Consider the following 23,581-nt stretch of genomic DNA (forward strand, 5'->3'; position numbering starts at 1 on the left):
TGGTGAAGGCAGGATGATGCTCATGGCCAGGGTCACACCAGCCTGGAGCTGAGAGCTGAGAGCTCAGTCATGTCTCTCTTCATATAGTCCAGGCAGATACGTCTCAAGTCATTCACACCAGCATGGACAATGACAGAGTCATACTTGTTCCTGTTGTGGAGAGACTTAAATGTTGCGTGATGTACTGAATTCTAGTGCCTGACAAACAGCTGACAGTGACCTTCTCCTTTTTGAGCCTGGTGAGGGGGACATCAGTGTGTCTCACTATTGAGTCGCCAATGACTAGTATGTTTGGTTTATTGTTATGCCTTATGGGCTGCGTTGGTTTATTGTTATGTCTACTGGGCTGTGTTTGTGAGACACTGATGTGATGACTTATGTGTGCAATGTGATTGCCATTCTGTGTGGAATGTTTGTGACTGTGTTTTTTGGGGTCTCTATTGTTTAGGTAAGTTTTGGTTGGGGACCCCTGCATAGATCGGTGTCTGACTCTGTGATGTGGGTGGTGTGATGTTTGTGCTGGCAGTCGCCTCTTTGTCAGGAATACTGAATGTGGTGTGAGAGAGCATTTACAACCTTACCTTCAGCTGCACACATATCACAGATAACAATCTCTATTTACACCTGGTATTACATTCAAATACACAAATATCATTTTTACTATTTTTAAACCCATTATCACAGTTGACATGCTCCTCCTAACCTGCCTAGCCTCATTACTCTTAATTCTCAACCTCGCTACAGCTATTTCCTTACATACCCCCACACACCAATACACATCAACAACCTCCTCCAACCATCACCCCAATAAACAACACAGCTTCTCACATATCTCCTCACAGCTTTTCCCCAATACCCTCACATATTATTCAAGCCACAAACTGGCCTCCTGACCACCTACAAAATCATGCTTGAAACTAGCACCATCACCTAGGAATAAAAAAAAAACTTCCCATGGTACTCATTGCTTATTACCTCTCTTCTCATATTTGGAGACATACATTCTAACCCAGGCCCATCCTCTAATCCTAACTACAAGAGTTAGTAACCACAAAGATTTAAACATACTTACACTGAACCTTAGAAGTATATCACTGCATGCCTGGATTGGTCAAAGTAAACCTGACATACTAGCCCTAACCGAAACATGGCTGCACCCCAATGTAAAAGACTCAGAAATAATCCAAACTTTGCAATAACCAGAAGAGATAGATCTAAATAAAAGGAGAGGGATAGCCCTTTCTATATCCCTCTACGCTCAACATCACACCCTACACCAGTAATATGCCCATCTTTTCCAATCCTGAGGTACTAATCTCTTTTTTGAACTGCAACATATCAAAAAGAATTTGCATAATTGTAATATATATCCCACAAGGTAACAATATTCCAGCATTGGAAACGATTTTATCCGGGACATCCCAAACAATAAACTTTGACACAATAATCTTAGGAGACGTAAATATAGAGTGGCAAACCATAGTTTCCAACTCCCCCACAAATAGTGTAAATCTTTGTTTTTTCTCAGCTTATCAATACTGCAACAAGATACAGCAAAGATATTACCTGCCAATAAACCCTAGACTGGATCCTAGTATCCCACTCTGCCAATTACCCCTCTTCGGGTACACTGTCTAGCTCCCTGAGTGATCATCTGCCAGCTTATTTCCTTAGAACAAGCTCCCAAAACTAAGAGTACACACTGTAAAATCATTTAGGACCTCATCTAATTCTTGTCAGCACAAATTCAACAATCTCCTACGTGAAATACAATGGGCACTCCTTAAATGACTAGCCCTTAATGATACTGTACTATACTTTAATAACACCTTCCTTCACATACTTAATACCCTAACTCCCATTCATATAAAAAGAATCAAAAAGAAGTCAGCACCATGGCTATCTAAGGAATGTAATCACCTGATGGAGCAATGGGATCTACCCTGGTCAACCTGGAAAAAAAAACCCAAAAATGAACAAAATCATGTTAATTTCAAAACACTACGTAACAAAGTGACAAAAACTAATCAACATAGATAAGAAGTCATATTATTCCCAGCTTCAACTCCAGCATAAAATCAACCCCGGTAAATGTTAGCACTCCATATCTTCTCTACTTAACCCTGGAAGAAATGGACAGCACACCCTATCACTTGGTATCCCACCATCACAAATAGCCGAAAACTTTAACAAGCATTTCATAAAATCAATATCGGACCTACTAACTAACACGCTAATGCTGGACCCGACCACTCTTCAGCCTATTCAGACACCAACCCCACACCATCAACTACTTCTAACCCTGTCATTAACAACCCCCTACTCAACAAAACTTCATATAAACCCCACTCTCATTTCATCCCATACCCACTGACACCATTAAGAAACTGCTACAAAAACTCACACCCTGCTTTACCTCAACTGATTATCTTCCACCACATTATCTCAAAATGGCTGCTAACTCAATTACCTACCCAATCAGTATCCTTATAAATAGGTCTTTATCTGAATCAAAAGTGCCTACCATATGGAAACAATCTGACATCAGCCCCATCCACAAAGGAGGCAACTCTTTTGATCCATCCAATTTCCGTCCTATATCCATCTTGTCATCCATATCCAAAATTCTCGAGAGAGGTATCCATCAGCAGGTAATGCAATATCTATTGCAAAACAATCTTTTAGCCAAAACCCAACATGGCTTCTGACCTAGCCATAGCACAGCTACAGTCTTATTATCTTTTACAGATACCGTGAACAAGGCCAGAGATGCAGGATGCTATACAGCCTCAGTATTCTTTGATCTTTCCAAGGCCTTTGACACAGTGTCTCACCAGTTATCTTTGAACACACTGTCTAACTTAGGCTTCCTGCATAACACAGTAAAATGGTTTCAGAGCTACCTCAAGGATCGTAAGCAAACAGTGAAATGTTCCAATGAACTCTTACCCTTTCTCCACAACCCTACTGGAGTCCCTCAAGGCTCCATCCTAGGACCCCTACTCTTCAACATTTTCACAAACAACCTTCACACAGCCTCTCACCCTGGGACCCTCATTCAATATGCTGATGATTCTGACAAAATCTGTACTGCTCAGTCACTACCAGAACTACCTTCAAAAACTCAACAGTCCTTTACTGCAGTCGAATTCTGGCTAAGAAATGCCAAACTCTTTCTTAATCAAAAGAAGACAAAACTAGTACTCTTTCATCCCAAAAACACCTCTGCTGTCAATGATCATTTTAACATCCTTGCATCTGACAACACTGGCATCGAAATAGTGCAGAAAACTAAATTTCCAAGCGTTATCATTGACAATAAACTTTCATTCGACCCCCATATACAGCAAAATGCAAAGAAATTTCATCAAAAACTGAGAGTCTTATATAAAAAACAACATTTCTTTACTGCAGCAACCAAAACTACCCTTGCAAAAACATTTTGACTTCCCTCCCTTCTTTATGGTGCTCCTTTCCTAACTAATTTACAAACTTCTACCCTAAGCAAGATGGAACAGTGCTACAACAAAGTTACAAAGTTTGCCACAAACTCTAAATATCACGCAAACCACTCTAAATCACTCCTAAAATTAAATTAGCTTGAACTCCCCATCCAACTTGCCTTTATTCAGCTATCCACCTTGCACAACCTTATTTTCAAGCCTACTGCCTGCCCTGCATTAACTAATCTAGTCACACCTTACACTCCAAATTGATCCCTACGATCAGAAGACAAAAATCTCTTAGCTATCTCAAAACCCACAGGAAAACCAGGTCACGCTCTGTAGTCATAACCTGTCTCTATACTTTGAAATTCACTACCTCTAGCTACCAGGTCTATGCCTGACCTAACCCATTTCAAAGCCTCTCATGGCTCTGCTCCTGCATAAAGCCTGCCTAATGCTCAGCACTTCCTCTTCTTCCACACTAGCCTCACCCTCCTCTTCTGTCACATTTCAATCCCTCACAATCTGCAAGATTAAGGCTCTTCTAACTCCTTTGTTTCCATACCATATCCTTAAGCTGCTGCTCAGGCTGTATTATTTCTGTTCTTCTTAACTCTCTCACTGTCTATCTGCATAACTAACTTTCTGTCTATTATTTTCCTAACTGAAACTAACATTCTATTTTTCATGTACTGTAACAGTCAATATCACACATTGCACTACCTATGTAGTATTTTTGGACACTATCTACATCATGTGTGGTGAGAGTGACTATTATTGTCTATAATGTTTTAACACTATAGAACTATAGAACTGTATAGATGTGTAGTATATATTGCAACATCTTGTAACATAGTTTGTTCTTTCAACGTATTTCTTATAGCATTTCTAATGTAATTTGTAGTGTATTGGATTATACTGTATTTGTATTGTATTGTATGTGGAACTTTTCTTCCCGGGCCTCTGCTGAAAACTAGTTCTGTAGACCCAGTCAGACCACCCCAGTAAACAAATGTCAAATAATAAAAAAAATAATCCCCTTGCAATAAACAGTATGAGACAGAGTAAAGGGACAGGGACTTTAGTTGGCCTGCATAAGACATGTGTCTTACTCTTTGTATGTTTTTAGTGAGAAACCTCTGGGGCTACTCCAATTGGTGTAAGTGTCTGGTTAGGTACATACAGAAGGGAACATTGTATTTGATTATGGGTCTGCTGATGGCTGAGTACAATGGCACTATGACTTCCTTTGATCTTGATGCCATACCTTTACTTACAAGTTGAACCACAAAGAAGGATTCCATCACTATTATAGGTACTCGGTGGTCAAAGTTTAGGTTTCTGTCAATCTGTTTTCCTAGGTGCCTCACCACGGGGTCTACTTTTAGGGGTGTGCTATTAATATAATAATTTGCAGGGATATCTGATTTACTGAAGGGTATGATTACACATTGTTTACCATTTAGTCTCAGACCATGGTTTCGGCACCAGTAGTTTGTCATTTTTTGGCATGTTTGTAGGATGTCAATATTTGGGGATTCAATGACTGCTCTCAGCTTGCAGTCATCAGTGAACTTGGTAAGCCAGAGGCCACCAACATTGGCCTTCAGAGAAGTATATACTGAACAGGAAGGTCCCAACACTGAGCCCTGTGGGACGACACTAGTAACAGTTTTTTATCAGAAGTGGATTCACCTATCCTGACACCAGTCCTGTTAGTTAGCCAGCTGGCTATCCATCTAAAGATGTAGGGGTTTATGGCTAACTCATTAAGTTTATCTATGATACCTGAGTAGGGGATTGTGTTGAAAGCTTTTCCAGGTCTAGATAGGTGGTGTGTACCCATTTACCCTCATCCATGGCCCTGGTGCCTTTCTCGAAGAAGTCCACCATATTGAGCAGGCAAGACCTCCCTTTGACAAACCCAAATTGGGTTTGGTCTCATTTTTGTAGAGCTCCTATGTCATCACTGATCAGGTCCATAGTAATTCTCTCTCCATGGCTTTGCAAATGAGACTGTCAAGCTTATGGGTCTGCAGTTCCTTTGGTCAGTTGATGGGTCCCTCTTGTGCAGAAGGACGACTGCTGCAGTCCTCCAGTCCTCTTGGAAAAAGCCCATCTGGAGGCTGTGGTTAAAGAAGGTTGCTAGTGGCCCTAATAGATTCTGTTTTAAGCTGTATAAGAAACATCCTGGAATGTTGCCAGGTTCCACAAAGTCTGTGTTTTTGACTTTAGTGAGCGCAGTAAAGACCTGTTCCCTTGTAATGACAAGTAGGGGGATGGTTGTGGTTATTTCTTTGGGTATGGTAGGAGGTGATGGGGGGGGTGTTGAACTGAACATGTCAGCTAGCAGGTTTGCTATAGCTTCAGGTTGGGTGTAAGCAGGGTTGTCAGATTTGTAAATAGGCAGGTAGGGGCCAAAAAAAAAAAGTCTTTAATGAAGAACAGTTCTGCATTAAACAGAGGTAGCTCCCCGTTTTGCGATATTTCATTGTCCCATATGCCAGTATATGAGCCAATCAACAAAATCGCACAGCGGAGCTTCTTCTGTTCAATGCAGAACATCAGACAGTTCTGCATTAAGAGAAGTGGTTCCGCTTTGAGATTTTTTTTGATTGGCTCGTATACCGGCATACGGGCTAAAAAAAAAAAAAGCAGAGGCTGTTTCACCGGGATTTTAACCAGCAGTACGGAACTCGGGATCTCCTGATCCCGAGACAGTCCTGCTCAAATAGGGATGTCTGGCAACTCTGGCTGTAAGTGCTGCCATTCATGATTAACTCGGCACATTGTGAGTGTCTCCCCTGAGGTTATAAACATCATTAAAGCCTTATGGTTATCTTTCACCTGTTAGGCTATCTTTGCCTCATAGTTGCTTTGACAGTTTTGAACAGCTCTCTGATTTGTTTGTTTAGACAGATGAGTGTCTTTTTGCTCTGTTTTGTCTGTCCCTTCTTGGTTTTGGAAAGGATTTTTTCCTTTGTTGAATAACCTAGTTATGCTAGAGGTCCATCAGGGTGGTTTATTTTTGCCAGTAATCATAGGTTTGATTTGGACAGGTACTGCCTCCTCTATGCAGCTAAGAATGTGATTGTACAGTGCTTCTGTGTACAGCTCAGCGTACGCCTTAGTGTCATTCGGGTTTGGAGGGGTCTGGAAGTTTAATAAGCTGTCACTTAGTTTAAGGCAAAGTTCTTAGCAGGTTTGGAGTTTGATGGGGGTTTTAGGTTAGCTTTCATACTAAAGGATACCATTTTGTGGTCAGATCTTACCAGGGAAGAGTTAATGCATGGCTGTGATCAATAAGTCTAGGATATTTGTACCTCTAGTTGGGGAGCTAACAAGTTGCTCTGACATGTTTGCAATGATGAAATCCAAAACCATCACAGCAAGTGAATTATGGGCTGTGTAAGTCTCCTAGTTTATGGAGGAGTAGTTCAAATCACCCATATGTATGGTGTTAGGCTGCCTGTTGAGATTCCAGTAGGTTTAGGTAGAAGGTATGGTTTTCCAGATTCTGTACTGTCATAGTAATGTTTCTATATAGCTATGACTATTCTAATTGATAAATGTATAAATGTCAAATCATGGAAACATGCATAAGGGCGTCCTTGATGAGAAAATAACAATGGTTAAAATTATAATCATGATAAATACCATTATGGGCTTTAAAATGAACATCCATTAGGGCCAATCCAGTATCTTTGGAGCATCATTCTGGAAAAAGGCTAGCTCAGAAACTATCCAAACTTTTATGTATGTATCCTAGAGACAAGCTGAAAATATGCCAGGACTGGGGCCCATCATCCTCCTGGAGATCTGGCTTTTTTTCTGTAAGCTTATTACCCCCAACTGTGAGTGCCTTGGATATTCTAAAAGGTTAATATGCAATGACTGTCCACTGTGGGTGTGTCTCCCACATCCATAAGATGCCCCATTGAAAGACAAGCACATGCAGTGATTCTTTGATCTCCACCAGGGAGTCCCTACTGAGTACTTTCTTCAGCTGCAGTCAAGGCTTTATCCCTGTATGACAATGCAGCTGGCATAAAATTGTATAAATGTGGTTAACTCTTTAATGTAGTGTTTATTTTTTGAATGAAATAGCAATGTGAAATAAATTATCAATATAAAAGGACTCACTTGGACTCATGCCAAAATGTGTTTATTCACCTTCATTTAATATCTTTGGAGACTACAGGTGAAAAGCAAATGGTAATCCTATGCCTTTTTCAGCTGCACAATCTTGTGTTTTGACAACTGATGCAGTAACAGGAGATGAAATCCTGCGCCTGCGTGTGTGTATGTGTGTGTGTGTGTCTTTGTCTATGCCTGTGGTGATTTGTGTGTGCATGTGTGTCCATCTGTGTCTGTGTACCTGTGTAAATGTATTATGATAAAGTATAACAACAGAAATAGTTACAGTCCTAGGTTGCTGAAGGTGCATTTCAGGATTTTGTGCATCATAGCAATCATGCATACATATATTACTTTAATATATGTAACAATGCAAAGTGCTAAGTACCTCAGCCATATTACAATGGCAAGAATCTAAAAGAAGTTCTAGTTTGATATGCAAAATACTCATCAGCCAAGAGATATGACGTGATGTTTGATAGCAGGGTAGGTTTGCATAGAGTAGGTTGAAGTTTTAATTAATAAAATGCAGAGTGAGGGTATGCAGAACAAGATTTCTGTCAATGCATTTGCCAAAAGTGACTTATTCAGCAGCACATCATTAATAAGGAAAAGGTGTTAATAATGTATTACAAAAGGGTATGATGAGATTGTTCACAACACAGCCAATGTGGTATCGGTTATTAAGTAAGCATTCTTACATAGGAGATGAAAGTTTTAGCAAGCAAAATTTATGCAGTCAGGATGTAGTTAGTATGGCTTCCTCAATCAAATATTATACACAAACATTATGCAATGGATACAGGGTTGTAGAATGATGCAGAATATTTCAGAAATGGAAAAATGTACATGAAACTTAGCCAGATATGATAGTTATCTAGCAAAAAAAGCTGCATGATTAAAATGCGGAGTGTTTTGGAATATTGATCTACTTTGTTTAATTATCTTAGTATTATCTTAGTATTAAGCTATGACCATATTCAAAATGAATAGTGGCAACTCAATATTACATGGTAATATACTCAATATTACATGGTAATATACTAAATATTACATGGTAATATACTCAATATTACATGGTAATATACTCAATATTACATGGTAATATACTCAATATTACATGGTAATATACTCAATATCACATGGTAATATACTCAATATCACATGGTAATATACTCAATATTACATGGTAATATACTCAATATTACATGGTAATATACTCAATATTACATGGTAATATACTCAATATCACATGGTAATATACTCAATATTACATGGTAATATACTCAATATCACATGGTAATATACTCAATATTACATGGTAATATACTCAATATCACATGGTAATATACTCAATATTACATGGTAATATACTCAATATCACATGGTAATATACTCAATATTACATGGTAATATACTCAGTATTACATGGTAATATACGGCTGATGTGGTGGTGCAGCAGACAGCATTGTTGCCTCACAGCAAGAGGTTCTCCAGTTTAATTCTTGATTGGGTGCATTCTGTGTGGAGTCTGCATGTCCTCCCTGTGTTTGTGAGGGTTTCCTTCAGGTTCTCTGGTTTCTTCCCATGTTCTGGGTGAATTGGACACTCCAAATTGGCCATAGGTGTGAATCAGAAGAGGAGCCTTAGCAGGACTAGACAACTGATGGTGATAACCTTGGCTCTAGAGGATTGTTATTATTAAAGTGACACCCTGATCCCATGTGGAAAAAAAAGGTTGTGGATGGATGGATTATCTATCTGCTCATTCTTAAGCCATTTATATCACCTATTAACTGGAAGTAATCCACTCTTAAATATTTATTTTTATGTTTACTTAGGTGAACAATAATGGAGTTGTTTCCTTTGGAGTAGCAGTGTCACAATACACACCTGATGCATTTCCACTGGCAGATGGACGAGCATTTGTGGCACCATTCTGGGCAGACATTCACAGTGGTTTGTATGGTGAGGTTTACTACAGAGAAAGTAAAAATGACCAGATTCGTAACAGAGCAACTGCAGACATCAGAAGATACTTTCCAGATCTGCAGTTCACTGCTACCTGGGTATTTGTAGCTACCTGGGACAGAGTAGCTTATTATGGCTCGTCATCAAGAAAGGTAAGAGAATTAAACAATGCATTTTTAACATAAAATGCTATTTGTAACAGATATACATTTTCAGTCTGTTATTTCTGGTGGCAGGAGAAGCAAAATATATTGAATTTCTTTTACGCTGTGAGCTACTTCTGAAATAGCTTTGCTACACTTCAATTGAGTAATATAGAATTTACTAAATGCATCCATATTTTTATATGTAAATACTTTACATTTTTGATTTGGAACTGTGGTTCTGTTTTTTTTCTGTCTTCTGTTCTTTCTATGTTTTGGAAAATCTGAAAAAATATTATTGAGAAAAAAATCAGTTTTGTGTAGGATGCATGCAGTATCATTTTAGATGCAAGTCAATTTCTGAGCTCCAGAAATGTTCAACAGGACTTTTTGAGGCTGGCAGAATAATTTTGTTGACTTTCAGATACATGGATATGATGTTTGCTTTTATTTCTGTTACATACCATAGATGTGAAAAGTTTGAAAAAAAAAACATAATGCATTTAATGCAGCAGTAACAGCTGCATGAGCATTCTGTAATCATGGGTTATTTTATAGAATCTGTGCTGCTTTTCCAATCAGTCTATTTATTAAAACAATTATACTAGATCAGCATGAAGACCTAAAAACTTCAGTTTGAAGTGGTAAGTGCATAAATAATCCTGGGACTTAAAGGCCCTACGTCTCACACTAGAAAGGCCCTTCCAGCACGACATGCCCAAATGCAATTCAAGAACATGCTAGCCATGATGAGGTTGGACCTCATTATCAGATAATGCACATTTCCTGAATCTCAGGTACTACCATATGATGCATGTCACATGGTATCTTGCTGCTTATGTAGGCACTGGAATCCTCACTCCAGTCATACTCTCAGACACCTATCATGTTCTTACATGCACACACACACACACACACACACACACACACACACACACACACACACACACACACACACACACACACACACACACAAACATTACAGTACCTGTACTCATGCTTATCCTCCCATGGAGTGCTCACCACTGTAATACTTTTGTGCCATTAATGCACTTTAAAAGAATCAGCCCTGTTGGTCGAGTGTATACCCTTACCCCAATTCCTGTTACAATGTAGATGTCCTTACTGTACTTTAATTAGTCAGCCCTGTGGTTCTGTTGTTCCCCTCAACTTCCTCTCCCCATATTAACACTGGTACTTTTATAGCACTTAAGTGTAACACCTGGTGTCTGGTGGTTTACAGCCCCCAAGTCCCCATAGTAAAGTGCCTTAGAGCACTTTAGAGAGTATTCCCTGGTGCCTAGTGTATCCCCTTACCCACTGTCCCCATTGTAATGTCAGTATCCTTACAGAACTTCAGAGACTCATCCTTGGTGTCCAGTGGTTTCCCCCACCCCTGATCCCTGTAGTAACATTGGTGACAAGTATTCCCTGGTAATGTACTGGGCTCCCCTGCTTGCCAGTCTCCATACTGCAGTTTGTGCCATTACAGCATTTAAGAGTTCTCTCCATCCACTTCCTGCTCTTACAAACCTTAGTGCATTCTTAATTGGTGTCCAGTGTATCCTTCCATCCCCATAATAATGTTAGTGCTGGTACAGCATAGTAGACTGTGTATCCCCCCCAAATCCTCTGGTCTTCATAGTAACAGTGTTTCTGGTATGGCACTTTTACACATTATTCTCTCAGGTATCTGGTGATATCCCCAAGTCTCCAATCTTTCTTTTGATGTTAGTATCAATATGGCAGTATTACAGTAAGCCAGTAAGCCCTGGTATCTAATGGTTCCCCCCACAACATTTGCCTTCCAGATTGAACACGGCCTATTGACCATGCTCACTACTGTGACATGGTGGGGATGACTGTGCAGATCTACATGGTGAACACTTTCTCAAATTGCTCAGCTGTACAGATGGCTTCCAGGAGGCAGTTTTAGGGATACACAACTTATTGTTGATTTGCAAATGCCTCTACCCCCAATCTTTTAGCAATCTGTACAGCCATGGAGCTAGCCCTTCCCGGTGCATATCTTCATGCTGGGGCCTAGTGCATCCCTCCATCACAGATATAATAGCACTTCAAGTACTATGGGGGTGGGGAAAATGGGAGGGCAGAACATTAGTGACTGGTATGTGTGTGTGTGTGTGTGTGTGTGTGTGTGTGTGTGTGTGTGTGTGTGTGTGTGTGTGTGTGTGTGTGTGTGTGCTCACATGTGTGTGTGTGTGTGTGTGTGTGTGTGTGTGTGTGTATGTGTGTTTGTGTGTGTGTGTGTGTGTGTGTGTGTGTGTGTGTGTGTGTGTGTGTGTGTGTGTGCTCACATGTGTGTGTATGTATGTGCTCATGTTGTATGTATTTGTGTGTGTGGGAGAGTGAATAGATGAGAGTGTCACTGCCTACACAAGTAGCATATTATTACCGTGATGTGCAAATCAGTAATGAATTGCATGTTGTGGTAGTAAATGCGATTAACAGACAAGCAAATTACCTGATAATGATGTTTTACCTTGTTGCAGCTAAGATGTCTCTGAATCACAAATGGGCACATCCTGGGAGGGGGTACCTTTTCAGCATGAGCTGTATGGCTTGTGCTAATCAATTTAATGGATTGCTTGGGGTGACTTTAAGTTTTGCTATATAGTCCATGCTTTTTACAACTAATGCATTCTGTTATATGGGTCTGTCTAAATTCAACTCTCACATTATTTTGTGGCAAGTGTCCAACTTCTGCTGAAAAATAATCTTTTGGTAGATTAGAATAATGAACAACCCAATTCAAGTGTAACTTGAACAACTGTATGGGGAATGTGAAATTCATCCCTGGTTTGGCACCTATGTCTCTAACAGTCACAGGCAGCCTGTAAATGGTTCATCTCCCAGGCCCCTGCTTGTAAATGGTTCATCTACCAAGCCCCTGCTTACATCTATTAAGGGTACTAGGAATTATCAGAGATTTGGGTGCATGGCTAGGCTTAAAAAGGCCCTTGTGGTCATTAACATATGAATCTATGAACCTATGAAAAGTACTTTTTAATCCTGTAATAGTATAATACTTGGTGAATGTTATGGCCAAAATAAAAAATGCCCAGTCCAATAACCATTCATACCCTTTTTTATTCATAGTGTACCTTCTTACAGATTTATGAATTATTTCAGACATGTCAACATATCTACACTGCATCATCACACTCTCTTTCAGTGGATAATGAACGTTTTCAATTTGAAATTTACCAACAGTACTTGTACAAGGGAAATTAATTACAAAATGTCTCTCCTTGTCTCGATGATCTCATTTTTTCTCTCTGAACTCCGTATTTGCATGGTTCCACTAGAGATGGTCAAGGTGAAATTCCTTAATTGTTAGCAGCCCAAAGGAAAAAAAAATATGAAAATTAATATATTAGTCAGTGCATCCCATAGCCAATCATTTCAAATGTCATTTCTAAATGTACACCAGCAATGACTCACTTGTTTTGGGAGTTTTGTGGTGCATCCATGGAGTGGATATAAATAAGTTTGGGGGTGGAAGAATTATTGCTTAATAACTGAAATGTGTTTATAAAAAAAATGAAAGTTTTCATAAAGTGCCAACAAAATTTCTCTACCATTAGTATAGTCAGGTAATGGATATGATATCAGATGGACTATGAGGCAGAACATTGAGGACTGAGTTGCAAACTATGTGAGATGTGTAGACAGAGGCTGTGTTTACTGATAGACTGGACAGGGGCAGATTGAGAACTCTTATAACTGCAGGAATGTTGTAATAGCAGCAATTCAGCTCAGATCATTTCTTGAGAAAGAATGGCAGAGAACTCTGATTATTAGTGGAACTAGTAAACATTTTGGGGCTCCATTTCTTGCCTGACAAGGGTGTACTTAGAGGGATCTGTTCACTATACCTGTGAAAAAATATGCTGGGCATATAGATTTTGAATGGGACTGGTGTGAGGTTTGTCTGGTAACTGCAGTAATAAGAGTTCTGACTACTGTTAAATTTGTTAGGGGAATACTGCTATTGAAATACGGTCTATATTCTACCTTATTTGGCATGCTGCAGTAAAGGCTGTAAATACCTTAAAGATCGCATTGTACTTCCTGAATAGCTCAGCACTCCTGCTGCATATATTAAAATATTATTTTTTCTTAATTTTACTATAGTAATGGTGGATGACTTATGTTACATACAGTTTACGAACAAGGGACCCTATATGATACATGAATATCATTCATTTTTCTTTCCAAATATTTATCTCACATGATAACACTGCTGTAATAGCTTAAAACAAGAACAGTTACATATTAAGCTTAGCATTAACTGATGTTATATAGCTTGCTCTCATTCACTGTTGCATAATCCAGTTCTAGTCATATGAAATTGAAAGCAACAAAGTTTCTTTTCAAATCATAGACTCCGATGCAGGAGGTTACTATCACAAGATTAGAAGATTAAACCAAGATAATATACATAATACTGCATATTATTAGACTGGTAATATTTGTTTATATATGCATTCATTAATTTATATTTTTAGGCAAACACTTTCCAAGCTGTCCTGATCTCAGATGGATCCCTATCATTTATTGTCCTAAACTACGGTAAGATAGAGTGGACAACAGGCACTGCAAGTGGTGGTGCTGCTGCAACAGGATTAGGTGGAACAGCTGCACAGGTAAGAAAGTTGATTTTATCTTGCAAAAAAATTGAATAGAAAATTGCATTGTCTTATACAAAATGCACTTATTGCATAAAATGTATATGGTGGTTAAGATATGCAGAACTTGATATATTAAGACACAGGAAGAAAGTCATATTGTATTAGTAAAATACACATTTCAGAAATGTAATAATACCAGACCCAAGTAATAATAATAATAAGAACATGTAAGTGTTAAACAACATAGTTAGAGCATACACTAGTAATATATCTGCCATTCAAAAAAAATCTTGCTTCTCATGTCTAGTCTTAACAGCCAAATCCACACTGAGCAGGCTAAAACAGTAAAGCAATGCAACACCAGCAGATCTTAGAACTTTACATTTTAATAAATAATAATAAGTAAAGTTAGCACTTTTGTCTCTAATCATTAACCTCAGGAAATGAGATTTCAAACTTAATCCATTCTTCCTAAACACATACTCTAAATACAATCAAATACTTAGGGATATGAGTAAAAATGAGCAGAAACTACACAGAAAGGCTGTATTTTTCAAAAATATAAACATTTACAAATTTAGAAGCTATTTTGCAGTGTACCATGCTTTCTCAATCAGTTAAAATAATCACTATGAAGATTAAGCATTTAAAGTCTCTGTATCATGTGACATGTAGCAGTTTAGTGTTTTAAAGGGATAGATTTCAAGCTGGCTTTAAACACAAGGTTAATTCAAGCCGGGTAACATTTGTCACTTTATGTTCACATAGTTCTGTCTTCTTTGTCTGGCTTTTTCCAATTAGGGATCACCACAGTGGATCACCTGTCTGCTCATGATTGGCAGTGGAGTTTGTGTCAATTTGCCAGCCCAGCACCCAACCTTCCACAGAAGGCACACACTCATACCTAGGGCCAATTTAGAGTGTCTAATCCACATACAGCATGTCTCTGGGAGGAAACCGGAGCACCCAGAGGAAACCCACGCGACCATAGGGAGGACATGCAAACTCCACACAGAAGGCACCCCAGCCGAGAACTGAACCAAAGAACCTCTTGCTATGAGGCAACAATGCTAACCACTGCACCACCGTGGCCACCCATGTTCACATACTTCTGTGAAGTTTATAATATCACCACCTCTAACAGCTGTATATAAAACCTACAATGTGCAGAATTTAAAACTACATGCTTCCCTTATGTCTGCAACATGTTTAGCTAAGGCATTTTTTAAAATTAGTTGCATCTTCCCTGAAATGTCTTTTAGATTTATCAACATAAAAAAAGAATGTAGAGTACATACAGGTGAATAAAGCACATTCTGAATTGTAAAGTTTGCATAATGTCTAAATATGTAAACTTTTTTACTTATAGGATTACTGTTAAGTTTAGACACTCAAGTCCCAAGCTCTCAAAAAACACTGTCATGAAGCCGGGGGCTTCAGTGCCTTGCAGCTGCTGCTTGTGCTCAAACTCAAATATGGGTTCAGGCAAGTCCCTCTGGGGAGGCAGCGGGGTGGGACGTCAAGATTAGGCAGTGGGGAGGTTTAGGATTATGGAGCAGCCAGGGAATTCAGGTTTAGGGAGGAGTGGAGTTTTAGGTTTAGGGAGAAATTGGCATTGGGGACTTTAGAATTTGAGAGAGGGCATGAAGATTTAAGCTAAGAGACTGAGGAGTCAGGTTGGGAACTGGGTAGAAATTTTTAGGTATAGGGTTCAAGTTTATAGGACTGGATGTTGGGTGGGCTAACTAGAAATGGGAGATCTGGCTAGTGTGAGGTATTTGTTTTTATAAGCATGTGGCAGTTAGCAGATATATTGTGAGTTATTAGCACGTGAGCACCTGTGGTACACCCACTGCGCCAGCCTGTAATAAACATATAGTTGCACTGTGCACACATTCTACATGGATGTTTACCTAGTCTTCAGGCACTACTGCTCTAGTTCTATCATTGTTGACATAACATAACTTTGTTTTGAGAATTTTATTATTTTTGAATGTGAAGATAAGGACATCATCAACTATCCCTTTTATACCACATTTAGAGGAGGGACTGCCTCAATCTGTTATAATAATATCTCCAATCTAATATCTCCAAGTTCTGTCATAGTGTTAGACTAAGGTAAGGGTAATCATAATTTGTTGTTCTCTTTGCTATGGCAAGTGTATAGGTATTCAAAATAAAGATAATCATAAGTATGTTTTTGTGTTACAAAGAAGTTAACAAAATGTTAAAATGCCATTATAAAACAAACTGTTGATAACAGTAGATGATGGGTTGGGGGAGTTTCTCATCTGCCGGACTGACAGGAATGAGGTCCTGTAGTTAGATGTATAGTGTACTATGTATGAGCTCAGAACTCTATAGATTTGTGGGATGCACTGACTGCCAGAGAATTCTCAGTAATACATTAGCAGAACAAAGAACATCAGTAATGCAAGCATGGCAGATCTCTGAACCCTGCAACAGAAATGCCCATTTTTTGACAGGCCCCTCCAAAGGGTAAGCAAAGTGTGTATAATGTAGCAACCTATATGTATTTTAGTACTAGGGAACACTTTTTGGGAACACTGGATATAACATGACAATGAAACACAGGATAGCACTGACTGTACCCTCCATCATATAAGGCCATGTGGTATGTATAGTTACAGGCAGACAAATTTATGTCTGCTTTGTAAAATATGTAAATTTACAAAATGGCCAGACTAGTATCCAAACCTTATTAGAAAAACTAAAGCGATAATACGGTTATTATTTCTATATATTGCTCACAAAGAAACCACATCCTTCCCAGAATGACAAATTACAGTAAAATATCAATAAGCCATCCACATAGAACCCCCACACAGCAAACCACCACCATCTTGAAAAGTCAGTAGGCTAATAGCTGATAATGAATAACACTGGACATCACCAGTGTTTTGCATCCTTCACTCCAAACTCCTATTACTGAAGTCACATCTTCCACGTCAAATATTTTCATAAATTTCTTCAAAAATCTACCCTCCTTTGTTATACTTTTTCCTTCAGTGCCCCCTGGACACATCTTCACTGCTGGGCAGATTGGTGTTATGAGGGTGATGATTTTTCTGAGCTATGATATGGAATCAGTATTGCCTAGAAATGGTAAGGCCTTGCTGTGCCTAATTATGGTGGCTGCCAAAACAGCAATTACTAGAAAACAAAAATCAAAATCTAAACCAGCGATATTAAAAGTAGCGACTATAGTAACAGAGATACAACAACAGGAACTGAGATCTTTAGAAAAATATAGGAGCAAACTGCATTGGAAAAAAGTGGGAATTTTGGGAACAATACTTACAGGGGAGGAATGAGGTTTAAAAGAAGGCAGGACTTAAATGAGCTAAACAGTCCTTGACTGAAAATGATCGGGCAGATTATAAGTGGTGTACAATGTTTGCAACTGGGAGTGTGTCAGTATGGTTTGTGATGTAAAATGCTTGCAACTATGATTGTGTCTGTGTGGTTTGCTTTCATTTGTATAAATGTATAATTGCTTATGTCGTAAGTGATGGTATAAAAAAGATGTTTCTTATTTAAAACAAGGAGGAAGGAATTGAATAATTTATGTAATGTTGCTTAGGTTATATGATATATAGCAATATATGTGAAGTATAATGTTTGTTAATTTTAACTTGTTAATACAGTTTGATTACTTTTATATAAATGTAAATGTGCCTATGACACAAATGATAATTCAATAAAGGTGTTAAAGAAAACACACTGGCAAAAAATTTGTCTAACTGTGTATCTATCTGCAAACGTACCCTTTGGAGGGGCCAGTCAATAACTGAGCATTTCTGTTGCAGTGTTCAGAGATCTGACTTAATTAAAAAACAAAAACACCTGACCACTTAGTATGGTTACTAATGAACAGACAACTCAGTCTGCTGGTGTAACTACATAAGTTGCTAGTCTATAATTGCACTTCAGGTTTTTCTTATTTGAATTATGACTCTGTACGTAACACACACAAAATGCCATACATAGAAAAGCTACCCCACAAAGAAAAAGTAAATCAATAAGAAACAACATCAAATAACCAGACAACAGGAAAAATACTCCCTCAATCAAATGCATTACTAAACCTTTATGTTAAAAAAGGAATAAAACAAAAAAAGGAAAACAGAAACCAATACTGTGACATAAATTAAACACAACAGCGATAAAAGCACACACTGTTAACTCAAATTTAAGAAAAGGTTTTGATCAGAAACAGCAAAAAGCATCCACAAATGTAAAATATAACCTCCTGATGAAAGTGAATGCATAATGAGCAGGCAGGAAATGAACAAAGTATGCATGCAGAGAAAACCAACACTCCTCATAGTAACAGAAACCAGCAAGGTAATCACCATAACAGCACGTAGATATTTTAACATGCATTTCCCAAAAGTAATCACAGCTTAAATATAATACATATTGGAATAGTAGTAAAACACATAAAAATTGTCAAAGAAACCTTATTAAATAAAAGCAGCAAGCGTACCATCAGCCAAATTAACTTAGGAGGAATGACAGTGAGAGAGAATTGTTGTTTGCATGCATTGTGTCTTTCAATTCCACCAAATTAATTCCACTTGGGAGCACTTTTAATCCAGTGATACCAGGAAAACTGTATACATGTCTATAAAGCACAGTGCATGTTGTTGTTGTTATGTCTTTCGTCTTTTTCCGGTTTGGGGTCGCCACAGCGGAACTCTGGTCTGCTAATGATTGGTAGTTGATTTTTATGTGCCGAGTTACCAGCCCTGATGCACAACCTTCAACGAAGGTACGCCCATTCATGCATATCTCCACGCAGAAGACGCTCTAGCTGAGAATCAAACTGGACAGCGTCTTACTGTGAGGCGACACAGTGTATAAGGTATCAAATTCCAGTTTGCTGCCAGGCTACACCTTAGCAGCCTGTAACAATGAATGACAACACATTTAATTATAACAAAACATATTTTAGGCTGAACAAATAAGGCAGAGTTTGTCACATTTAAAACAAGGAAATCATACGTAGCAAAAGGTAATAAAATAAATAGAAAATAATACTAAAACTGTAACAAAATGCTTAAAACAAACTTTTTATTATTCCATACATAATAAAAAAGAGAAAAAGAAATATCAAGTCCTTCAATTTAGGGTAGAGGATTAAGTCAAGGACCATAGCCATTTGAAAGACTGGGACCCACAATTTAGAGTCCTACAGGGTGGGAACTGAATGTCTGAAAAGCTGGACTTATGCCTATACTTAGTACAAGATTACCATGTTATACAGTGTTCCCTTTTCTCAGAAGACTGGGAATTTTGCAGTTGGTATATATACGTTTGGCAAGTGTGGATGGCTTGTCCTGACATCGGAAAGTGGGGGGGGGGGTGGGAGTTGCCCATGCAAAAAAGTTTTATGGAGAAGCGCACTTCACTCTTGTCCTGCATTTTGTTTCAGCATGTTAGGACTCAACATTTCATTTCCAACCTTTCAAATGCGAGTTGTTATGGGCTCCTAACCAGCTTCATCCTGGAGTCCAGGTAATACTTAACCAGCTGTAATTTGCCTATTGTGTGTCATAACTCCAAGCAAGAGACTTGACACTGCTTATTGAGAAAGGCTTGTGCCTAATGGATTTAGCTGGTTACCCACCGAATAAAAATTGTATGAATAAACATGAGCCATGACAATACAGTAAGTAGTACTTCACATGGTAATTATCTCTGTTTAAAATTAAATCTGCAGTTGTTTATATTACATTATTTTCAGTGTGTACTGTCTCACAATCATGCCATACTTAAAACTTCTGTAACAATTGACAAAATAAAACATTACTACAACATAAAAAGGGACTATGTTTAAAAGAAAGCTAAAACATACAAAAAGAAACACATGCACACATACATACACACACACACACACACACACACACACACACACACACACACACACACACACACACACACATACACACACACACACACACACACACACACACACACACACAAACACAAACACATGCAGACATAAATACAATACAAAACAGCATACAATTTAGCAAACACAAACAGAAAGGTCAGGTTCTATGCTTAACAATTTATATATTTTCTTTTGTTGATCAGGAAAGTCCAAATGGGCAAAACAAAAACCCTTTACAGTAGATGCCCATGGAAAAAATCTTTACACAAAATTATACAGTGTCATACATTAAAACGGTTACATAGGATAAAAACCACTGTGCAAAGGCACACAATTAAACAAAAAACTATCAATCAACTGTAAGAACATAAAATAAATCCTGCAATATTGTAAAGTTCCTACACTGACATGCATTAGACAAACATAAGTTACTTTACAATACAGTAGTAGATATTTGTGATGATACAATGACTGGCCATTAATTTTCAAGAACGAGAATGCTGATTGGTCAGCTCAACCAGCATGCCCATTATAAATCGAGCATATGCCAACAGCAAATGTCCAGCCGCTAAAGTATCATTGAGTGGTCAGACTTTTTTTAAATTGCTATCTCTTAGACAAGCATTAATCTGAATGAAAGACTCTGAAAGTAAAAAGCGTGTTATTATTTAGTGACTTTGTTTATCATAAATTTTTTTTTTTTTTCCGACAAAACACTGAGGAACAAAGTCATTAAATAATGACAGGCATTTTGGTTTCAGACTTTCTTTCCTTCAAACAATGCACAAGTAGTTACAATTTATGAGCCCACAGAAAATACAAGGAAAATCTGGTACCTTCTGCAAACTGAAACACACCTGGTTTTCCTTGTATTTCCCCTCTCTCTCATACCTGTAAACTGATGGGAGGTTACAACTTTATTTTCTTTCAAAAAATAAATAAATAACAACAGAGATCATACTTTCTCTGTTGCTTGCTTGCTGAGCAGTGATTACAGTATAATAGGGTTGCCACCTTTTCAAATGACCAATGTGGGACATATGTCAGATTTCTGTAGGCTGACACATACACCCGGCCAGTACGAAAATCAGAACTTCACTTTTTTGCCTAGATAAAAGCTTATTCTTGTAATGTTTTAGGTACTTATTCTGTTTCTTATAACATTTAGGTGGTTCAGATACAGAATAACTGTTTTATGCAACTATTACATAAACTATAGGAAATAATTTTGTCCTAAAATCTCAGGACATTTGCCATTTTTACAAATATTTTGCAGGACACAACTGCCCAAAGAGGGACTGTCCCTCACAAAGTGGGACAGGTGGTAACCCTACAGTATAAGCCTGGGAACACAAGTCCCATACACATGTGCAGTATATCATCAAAGGGCATAATCAGGAAGCAATGCAGAAGAACATCACGGTGCCCTTATACAAAGACATTATTTAAGAAAAATAAGTAATTTTTTCATAAATAATATCATTGCATAACAGCAATAACTGACTCCTGGGTGTGGTATAGTGAAGATTTCTGGCCCAACAGTATGATGCAGATAACCACCACAAGCAAAAATAAAAAACTTCAAATTGAGCTTACAAGCCTTTATTTCAACGCTTTCATAATAGCACTTCTTCAGAACAAATGAATAACCACAGTAAAAAACAAATCATTCTTATACTCTTTGCAAAAAAAAATAACAAATTTACAAATTATTCAATTAACAAAAGGAAACTTCTAAATCTATTTGTTTAAACACAGCCTTCTGTCTCTTAAAAAACATTTAATGTTGACACTTTCATTTAAACCTGGCATTTAATCAGCATTCAGTTCTACTTGCCAGAAAGACTCTGGCTGTTCAATATTATTTTTAAAATCTTCACATCGTAAATCTAAATGAAAATGCAGGACATCTACTAGAAACACTGATATATACTATTCCCCTACTCTTGCATGTAAAATGTCCTGGTACTTTCAAAATGTTTGGGTAAGTGTTTAAAGAAACTTATTAAAAATATTATTCAGAAAAACTGGAAAATTTTGGAAGGCAATAATGAATTATACAAGGTAGTCAGCAGTAGACCTAATTTTGTATACAAAAATAGATGTAATTTAAAGACATTGTTGCAACATGAAAATACAAAATTTACTTCTGTTTCAAACACTGATAAAAGAAAGGGTATATTTAATGTGGCACCTGTAGATGGTGCATATATATATTGGAAGGGCCATTTCTTTCTTTAAACACTTACCCCAAAATTGGATATCCTGCATTTTATATTGTGATGACCACTAGAACATTGTAAGAAAGAATTAGAGAACACTCGTATGCTATCAGAAATGTGACACTAATAATGCTTTATATAAGCATTCAACAGAATGTGTTAGTTATAAAAAGTTCCTTTTTTCCATCTTAAAACAAGTTCATTTAGATTTAAGATGCGGAGATTTTAAAAATAGTATTGCTTATGGTGGTTATCTGCTTCATACTGCTGGGCCAGTATTATTTGCGTTTTTGGTTGCCTTTATACAGGAACAAGTGATTTTCATTTTATATTGAAAATTTACTCACGGATGACTTTGTTTAATTACTCGGGCTTTACCCTCATGATTAAACCACACCAACCGTGGATAAAAATTCAATATACCACACCCAGTTGTTGGTTATTGTTATAGTAATAAAACTGGGAACATTGATTTGATGCCGAAGATCAAGCTGAGGTGGAAAGAAAGAAAGTATTGCAGACAGGTATGTTAAATGAGGTGAAGTAGTGCAGTTCACTAGTGAACAGATAAACTTTCAATTAAGCAGTAGTTTTGGGGCTTACAGTTAAAGTGTTCACCTGGAGGTGAGCAGGAACATAACCAGGAGCTATTTAGATATTGTTGATTTTTGAAAAGCTTTTAGTTTTTTACTTTCATTTAAGTGTAGAGGAGGGAGCTCTATGGTCTGGAGACATAACAGGACTAAAGAAAATCAGTGGCGGCATTACTAGATTTGGTACTAAGTAAAAGTAATTTATTTTGGAAGTGTAGTTTGCCAGTTGAAGAATAATATTTTATGGTGTTTTGTAGTACTGGTCAGTTTTTTGGATTGTATATTCGACTCTCAGCTAGAGCATCTTTGGTGTGGAGACATGCATGAATGGGCGTGCCTTCGTTGAAGGTTGTGCGTTAGGGCTGGCAACTCAGCACGTAAAAATCAACTGCCAATCATTAGCGGACCGGAGTTCCGCTGTGGCGACCCCTAACCGAGAAAAGCCGAAAGACACATTATTAGGTTATAGGCAATTACTACTTGTGACTATGTAA

At 37.9% G+C, this 23,581-nt stretch overlaps 1 protein-coding gene across 3 annotated transcripts in view; it reads left to right on the top strand.

Moving 5' to 3' along the window:
• Positions 1-23,581, top strand: part of LOC122809198 (alpha-tectorin-like) — a 919,437-nt gene that overhangs the window by 183,186 nt on the left and 712,670 nt on the right. For all 3 annotated transcript variants that reach the window (XM_044080503.1, XM_044080505.1, XM_044080506.1), the window contains 2 exons: positions 9,425-9,706; positions 14,230-14,367. In XM_044080503.1, coding sequence (XP_043936438.1) covers positions 9,425-9,706; positions 14,230-14,367 — 420 coding nt within the window. The remainder of the gene's footprint in view (positions 1-9,424; positions 9,707-14,229; positions 14,368-23,581) is intronic.

Source organism: Protopterus annectens, chromosome 8.part0 (assembly GCF_019279795.1).
Source record: "Protopterus annectens isolate FY-2018-M chromosome 8.part0, PAN1.0, whole genome shotgun sequence".
Lineage (NCBI taxonomy): Eukaryota > Metazoa > Chordata > Ceratodontiformes > Protopteridae > Protopterus > Protopterus annectens.